Genomic DNA, 8,933 nt, shown 5'->3' with positions numbered 1-8,933 from the left:
ACTCCTTTAAATGTTTGTGGTAGAATAGTACAAATACCTCTCTGTAAAGATGATTTCATGTCTCTTTACTGTAAACAGAGATTTAATTCCAAGCTTCAACCTTGAGCTTCAAGCAAGGCACCAAAAACAATTAATTTCCCTAGTTAGTTCCCCGAACTACATTAAGCTCTGACTTCCACTAGGGATATGTAGGCATGAGGTTCACAAGGAATCTCAGCGAGCTAATAAAATACCAAAAATAGTCAGTCTGTCTATCTGTCTGTCTTTCTTTAATCAATTCAATTCTCTCTCCTAATACAAAGGAGAAACTTTCCCAATCATTAGCAATAAACACAATCACAATGACACAGAGAAGGTTCCTGTAGAGTACTACAGATATGTAGGGTGTTTAAACACTTCCCTATGTATAACCGACCCCCGGACTCCAGAATTTCTAGTCTAGGTGAAATCCCCACACTTAGCAAACTCCTAGGGTTTAGTTGAGATCTTTTTTTCCCTTTCCTACTCGTAGGACCAATAAGAAAGTTCGTGTGATATCGTAGGAAGAACTGAAATAAAATTCATCCCACCACGGGCGCATTCTCCTTCCAAATTTCGCGTGAAGGGTTTAGCGTGCCGTCCTCCTAAGTGAAACGGGGAGGTAAAGAAAACGACACCACACCCACTTGCAACCAAATACAGGAATCTGAAATTTCGCGTAATCAAACACCAAAATGCGCTCGATAACCCCAAAATATGACAAATTTGCAAATTTCGGATTTAAGTCATTCGCACTTGATATGTGCATTGCTTCAGCTACCAAGGTAACACCACTATTTTGCATAGTACTTTTATCATCCTGTTCTTTGGTATAAAATGTGTATCCATTAATTGCGTATGCGCTATAAGAAAGCACAATTACACTTGGACCATAGGCTAAACATCTCAACCTTTCTGTTACTGAAGCAGGATCTGAACGATACTTTGAATAAATATGATCCCTAAACCACGGTATGAAACTTCGATTGTGCTCTCGTACTATCCAGTTCTCATTTCTATTTGGATTTAAATCTCGGAGAACAACCTTGTGCATTTCAACATACGGCTCAACCTCAATCTCATTGTGCAGAACATACAAGTGCGCTTGATCCCGTTCGACCATTGATACTGTCACAACTTTATTTCCAATTAGCCTTTTTCCTTCTTTTTTTTCGACAATATGAGATTTGGGGAGTCCAATTGATTGAACATTTGACAGATATTCAGTACAAAACTCAACCGCTTCTTCAACAACGTATCGTTCGGCAATACAACCCTCCGGTCGACTTCTGTTTTTCACGTACCCTTTTAATATTTTCATGTAACGTTCAGTAGGGTACATCCATCTCATATAAGTTGGTCCGCACAATTGTGTCTCTTTCACAAGATGAACGACTAGATGAACCATTATGTCAAAAAACGAGGGAGGAAAATACATTTCAAGATCACATAAAGTAACAACTATCTCTTTTTGCAATGTTGGTAAGATCGCGGGATCGACCACCTTACTGCAAATTGACCTGAAGAAGAAACACAGCTTAGTTATTGCGCTTCTTACTTTTCTGGCAGAATAGAACGTATACCTATTGGTAAAAAATGTTCCATTATAACATGGCAATCATGCGTCTTCAAACTCTTTAACTTGAGGTCTTTCATGGACACAAGTCTTCTAATATCTGAAGAGTAGCCTTCTGGAACTTTAACTTCACTGAGGAACTTACACAATGTTTTCTTCTCCTTTCTAGATAGAGTGTAAACAGCAGGTGGCAGATATGTTCGTCTTCCTTTCGTCACGGGTCCCAATTCAGTTCTCATTCCCATGTTTACCATGTCCTTCCTTATGTTAAGGCCATCCTTAGACTTTCCTTGTATATTGAGTAACGTACCTATGACGCTGTCAAATACATTTTTTTCAATATGCATAACATCCAGGAAATGTCTTACGTACAACGACTTCCAATATGGAAGTTCAAAAAAAATTGACTTCTTCTTCCACCCACCCTTGACAAGTGAATGTGCAAAAGGCTTGCCAAATTGAGTGCTCATATCTTTCACCTTTTCAAAAATTTGATCACCTGACAAAAAAGGCGGGGCTGTACGATGTTCGGCCTTTCCATTGAATGCTTTTCTCCATCCACGGTAGTGATGATTAGAATTTAAGAATCTACGATGGCCGAGAAAGACATTCTTCTGACAAAGCTCCAATCGTGTCGTATCGGTTTCATCTTCACAAACAGGACACGCCTTTTGACCTTTATTGCTGTACCCGGATAGATTTCCGTATGCTGGAAAATCATTAATTGTTCCAAACAACATCACCCTCAAGTTGAAACTTTCCTTCCTATACCCATCGTAAACCTCCACACCGTTCTCCCACAAAAACTTTAAATCTTCGATTAAGGGTGCCAAGTATACGTCTATGTCATTCCCTAGTTGTTTAGGTCCATAAATTAACATAGATAACATCATGTACTTACGCTTCATACATAGCCACGGAGGTAGGTTATAAATCATAAGAATCACAGGCCATGTGCTATGCGAGATACTTTGAATACCATGCGGGTTCATTCCATCAGTAGACAATGACAACCGAAGGTTTCTTGCTTCTTTTCCAAATTCAGGATAATCAGTATCAACTTTCATCCATTGTGGTGAGTCTGCCGGATGTCGCAACTTTCCATCAATAATTCTTTCATCTGCATGCCAAGTCAAGTGCTTGAATCGGTCTCACTACGATACATGCGTCTAAATCTCGGAATTATAGGAAAATACCATAAGACTTTAGCAGGAGACAACTTTTTCTTATATCGAGGGGCACCACATTTAGGACACTCATTCAACGCTGCATACTCGTTTCGAAACAAAACGCAATCGTTTGGACATGCATGTATCTTATCATAGCTCATGCCAATAGAGGACAACATCTTTTTGGCCTCATACGTTTGATTGGGAAGAACATTATCCTGTGGTAGCATATCTTTCATAAGGGCTAATAACTCTGTGAAACTTTTATCCGACCATCCATTGTCCGCCTTTAAGTTGTACAAAATTAACACTGCAGACAATCTTGTGAATTTTGAACAGCCATCATACAACGGTTTCTCTGCATCGCTTACCAACCTCTCAAACATTTTGGGACAATCCTCAAGATCTTCTTCAAGCGCTTCTGCAATCTCTTCGACTCGATCGCAATCGTATGTGTCTGTGCAATCGTCGTTTGAAGCATACTTCCTATTACACCTCGACTCAGCATTCCCGTTACTTTTCTCACCATGCATTATCCAACATGTATAACTTCTATCAATTCCAAACCGTAGTAAATGGGATGCTAACGTATTCCCGTCAACCTTATCCCCATAACAGCAACCCAAGCAAGGACACGGCATTCGAAGCGGGTCTTCGGAGTGCGCAACCACAAACTCAACGAATTCCCATACCCCTTTCTCGTACTCTTTCGACAATCGGTTTGAATTCATCCATGTCTTATCCATGTCTTAATTAAGCTAAATAAATATGCTTCTTGGTTTCTCTATCAGGTACTAAGGAATTCTGTCAAGATAATAAATAGCTATCATCATTATGTCTTGATCAGAATACCTAATGAGATCTTATAAAGTGTGAATAATAGAATACCTAATCAGAATACCCGATTTCTTAAAGAAGACATTACCTTATTTCAAGGTAATATAAGTCCACAAACCAAAAAACTGATTGAGAGACACTAAATTGAAATTAAATAGAACCATAAACAATAAACTATAAGCAGAAAACAACAAACTATAAGCAAGAAGAAAAGGATAGTAACCTGAGTTAGACTTGATGTGGGAGATGGGTAGGTTTGAATCGGCGTTGTACAAGTAGAAACCAGAGACTTCAAAGTAACTGTAAAATTAAACACACACACACGATGCAGTTAAATACACCACTACTAACAAATATCAAAATAAACCCAATCTAGAACTCAATTATTTAAAATGATACGAAATCAATTATCAATTAGCTAGTAACTACAAACAAGAGAAAGAACAGATGCATACATGTGTACCACGGCTTGTTCAACATACATTGGTTCGTAAATGAGAGGCTAGTTCATTAGTCCTAACAATTAACCTCAACTAACAGTCTAATTTTATAACTAACTTACAACATAACCACTAGTAGGATTAAGTGACTTAGACTTTTAAAAGTAAAACATGAAAATTGTATTATAAAAAGAATAAACAGGTGGATTCTATTGTAAGGTAACTCTATTATAAATGCTTAAATTTTTAATAATCAGATTTAGATAAAAGCGTGGATAACTTATGAAGTTAAGTTGTGCAACCTACTTAGTTGTTATTTGTTGCTATCTTTTTTAAATAGAATCTTAATTTATTTTCATACATTACTTTTAATATGAAATGAAATAAATATCGAATTAGTAATGATTTGAGATTATAAGAAATCAAATTAGACAAAATACATATTATCACTTTCAAACATATATGCATTTATACAATTAAACAAACTTTAGTAACAAAGGTCTCCATTTTTCAAAACTCTACTCCTTTTAAGAAATGAAAGAATCCTCACTCATATTTTAGAATCAAGTAAAACGATAAAACATTAAAGTGAACATAGTTTCTCTTAATAATCATTTGGTGTAGACAAGTTATTAACCCTCAGTTGAACTACCCATTACAATTCAAATAACTCAATGATATGACAAAGAAGAAATTATGCAGCAAGTAGTTCATGCTTTCATAATATACTATAGCTTTCATTTCATATCATATACTATAGCTTTCATTTCATGCTTTCATTTCAAATAACCCATTACAATTAAAAACGAAAATGGCACTAATGTGTTCTATTCTTGACAAATGTATTTGCAATTTAGATATAAAAATATCAAAGTTCTGTTTTTAGCTAAAATGGCACTAATGTGTTCTATTCTTGAAAAATTGTGTTCTTCAGCACAACACATTCAGTACCCAACAACAAAGCAGCAAGAAATTGTGTTCATGGATTATAACCTATTAAGAAACATAGCCAGTCGAACAAAAACAATTACAAATAAAGCAAAAGAAAACAAGCTGACATACATGAAGATGACGGCGGCGGCGGAGGCGAGATGCTACACGGCGGCGGCGGCGGAGGCGAGATGCTACACGGCGGCGGCGGCGGTGAACAGCTTTGAGTTGTGGGAGACGAAGTGGGGGAGACGAAGTGGAAGATTGGTTTTCTGGGTTTTCTGGGCAGTTAGCGTCAATGGGAGAAAAAAGATGAATTAGGGATTCTGAACGCGTAATTTCAAATTTTGGTTTTAAAATTTTTAATTAAAACAGGCTATGAGAGCGCTTTTGAAAAGCGCCTTAGTAGACGTACCTATACCAGCGCTTTTAGGGGAAAAGCGCTCTTGTACCCTACCCCATGTAACAGCGCTTTTGAAAGCGCTTTCATAAAGCCACCTATAAGAGCGCTTTTGAGAAGCGCTTTCGTACCCCCCATATAAGAGCGCTTTCTGAAAGCGCTTTCGTAACCCCCCTCTTCCAGAGCGCTTTTTTGCGTGTTTTTTTTAGCGAAACCTATACCAGTGCTTTTTCCTAAAAGCGCTTTAGTAGGGGTGCTGCTAAAAGACAAATTTAGCATAGTGAATCGTCCATGTAGTACAATGACAATATCAGAAAGGTTATTTTCTTTAACAACTTCATTTGCCTGTTTGCAAGAGAAAATAACTAATTGAAACCAATAACTCAAGATAAAAAGTGTTATTAATACTCTAACTGATTTAAACAATTTTGTTTATTGAGTATACCAATTTTGTTATTAATACTTTAAGTGCTCCATTTCTAGGTTGGTATAGGAAGGAAAAACAAGAACATGATAGGGTTGCATGAAGAAATAAACAATTTTGTTTATTGAGTAACCAATAAAGTCCCACGTCATTTTATTTAGAAATTGAATTAGTGTTTATAAAGTCCAATATATATTTTAGATGTAATACAAAAGCATGAGAGTGACTAACGTCATTAGCCCCAAATTTCCAAGGCACCAGGATGGGTCCCCCTCATGGATAGAATTTATTTTGAACCATAAGCCGAAAAACTAATTTTAAAAATAATTAATTTATTCTTTAAATGCCACGTCTACAAAATCCGAGGAAAGTAAAATTGAGGACAAAAAAGTTGGATTTAAAATGGAGAGCTAAAAATTAAAAAATATCAAAATAGGGGATTAAAAGTGCATTTAAGCCTAAATATAAAGTTATCTTTCTTTGAGAAATCTTTGGATTCATGTTTTGCACAATTTTTCTTTATGTGCAATTTAGTCTCTAAAGCTGCATAGCATCCTTGCAAAATAAATTAGCTTTTTATCTTTGTTACCCAATCTTTTTGGGTCCTTCAATGTTAGTGGATTTAGGATTTCTTGATTCAATGGAGATTAATCAATTCGATCATCTTAAATCATGTATTTTTCCAAAACAACGAGGTTCAATGTACTCATGTTTTGCACAACCTTTCTTTATTTGCAATTTAGTCTCTAAAGTTGCAAAGCATCCTTGCAAAATAAATTAACTTTTTATCTTTACTACTCAATCTTTTTGGGTCTTTTAATGTTGGTGGATTTAGGATGTCTTGATTCAATGGAAATTAATCCACTTGATCATCTTATATCATGCATTTTGCCAAAACAATAATATTTAAGATGACCAAACTTATTATAGTATAATTGCATTTATAAATAGGACCATTTATTTTCTTCTTATTAGCATGACATATACTTATAAATGATTTGGAATGACTATTAGATTGATAACATAATCCAAGTATATTATATGAAGCTCTTTGGTAAACTTATTTAGGGTTTCATGCAAACTATCAATTTCATTTCTTAATGCATCATATTTTCACATCTATTTGATTTTAAGGTTTTTTCTAAATACATTCAAATCACTTATCCTACCATTTTCACTTTCAACATTTTTAACATGATTTTGAAATTCTACGATTTTTTTTCAAGATGGTCATTTCTCTTATTTTGGTCAACACTTAAATCAACTAGTTTTTTGAAGGATAGAGTAGTTACTTCATCGTCTCCATCACAAATAGCTTTAAGACAAAAATTTACCTCTTCGTCGGACTCTTTTATTGATTCTTTAGAATGTACTTCATAAGAATCTTCAGATAATTCTTTAGATGAATCTTCGAATGATGATTGAGATGTATCTCTAACTGATTTTTTATATGTTGTTATAAACTCTCCGTGTGATTTCTCTAATGGCTATTCTTTATAAGATCCTTCATATGTTGTTGTAGTCTTTTCATATGATGTTTTGGGTGACTATGTTCAAATATTTTATTTATGTTCTTCTGATGATGATTCTCAGAGCCGGTCTTAGGGGTATGCCTTTAGAAAACACACGTAAGTGTTTTTAGAGAGAAAAACACTTACGGTCTTTTTAATTCAAAAATTACACGTAAGTGTTTTTTTCTCTAAAATAGTGTTTTTTTCTTTACTCTCCCATTATCGACTTCTGTGATTTGATTGTCACTAGCTTCTCCCTACTCTCAAATGCAAAAAGAACTATCTCTTCATAAACACACAAAATAATGGAAATGAATTTACTCAAGTCATAATCTTAACGAGTTTAAACTCCTTAATGGTTCTAAATTGGAGTTATAGTTTTACACTGCAAACCTAAATTACAGACAAACAATAGACAATTGTGGTAAAAATGTCGCGCTAGACGCCTCTACAATCGTTGTGTTTTGGCTACAATTGCAATTTAGAACTCATCCATCAACTCAAGCTTTCTTCTCCTTAACTGGTGACATAAACACAAAACGATAAACCAAAGCAGCAAGAGTAGCTCCAATCAAAGGACACATCCAAAACACATAAAACTGCTCCAAAGTATTATGCTTATCATTCACATAAGCCCAACCAAAAGCATTAGCAGGGTTCAAAGAAGGACCTGTATAACCAGACCCCAAAACAACCAAAACCAAAGTTGTAACAGAAAGCAAATAAACCTTCAACCAAGGATTCTTAGGACCCCTAAGCATAACTAGTATAATAACAAAGTTATGAGTAAAACTCAAAACTCCTTCAGCTATAGCTCCTGTATGAATATCAACTTTCAAAGAAGGACCTTTCACCATGTGTAGATACTCACTTGGCATGACATGAAGGATTGATTTGATACCGATAGCTCCGCCGATTGCTTGAGCTGGAAATCTAATGGACATTGATAGGAGAGATGAGTCAGGTCTTAGTCCTAATGTGTAGAAGGAAATTGTTGAGGAAGGGTTGAAGCTAGCACCTCCTAAGATTCTTCCTATTAGGGTTATTGTGAGGATGATTATTGTGTTTAGGATGGTTGTGATGAATAGGCCTGGTAGTGAAACTGGTTCAAGATTGAGGAGGAAAGCTGTTTTTGAAGTGAGAATTCTTAATGTTGAGATGAAGAAAACGAATATTGATGTTAGAATTGCATCTGATATAGCTGATTTAATCACACCCATTTTTTTTCCGTCTTTTTGAAGTTGAAACTTGGAGGTAGCAACTTTAACTGTCACTTGCTCAGTTTGGATTTGTTGGTGGATAATTAGTGAGGGAGGAGAATTCTATGGATGTAAGTTGAACACATGCTATTCTCTATCTTGATTTGTGAGTAATGATGAGCCAACACAAATTATAAGGAAGGACATTCTGATTAGTTGGCTTGTGTACTTTGTAGGGTAGCCTTTTGTCTTATACAAGTACTTCTTTAATATTTTTGAAAAAAAAAAAATGAATGGCATGATTTGAGATCCTTTATAGTTTATTAGATGGAGTTACTATTTGCTTTTCGTACTTGAGATTTTTGTGAAGAGATCTCATTGGGGAGCATGGGAAGGGGGAGAGAGTCCTTCACAAATGATTTTGAGACA

At 35.4% G+C, this 8,933-nt stretch overlaps 1 protein-coding gene across 1 annotated transcript; it reads right to left on the bottom strand.

Moving 5' to 3' along the window:
• Window positions 1–7,242: 7,242 nt before the first annotated feature.
• On the bottom strand, window positions 7,243–8,933 carry LOC131637137 (aquaporin SIP1-2-like). The gene has a single exon (XM_058907725.1). The coding sequence runs from the start codon at window positions 8,523–8,525 to the stop codon at window positions 7,806–7,808; it is 720 nt and encodes a 239-aa protein (XP_058763708.1). The 5' UTR covers window positions 8,526–8,933; the 3' UTR covers window positions 7,243–7,805.

The sequence above is a fragment of the Vicia villosa genome, unplaced genomic scaffold, assembly GCF_029867415.1.
Source record: "Vicia villosa cultivar HV-30 ecotype Madison, WI unplaced genomic scaffold, Vvil1.0 ctg.001920F_1_1, whole genome shotgun sequence".
Taxonomy (NCBI): Eukaryota; Viridiplantae; Streptophyta; class Magnoliopsida; order Fabales; family Fabaceae; genus Vicia; species Vicia villosa.
This window is presented reverse-complemented; position numbering and strand designations above follow the sequence as displayed.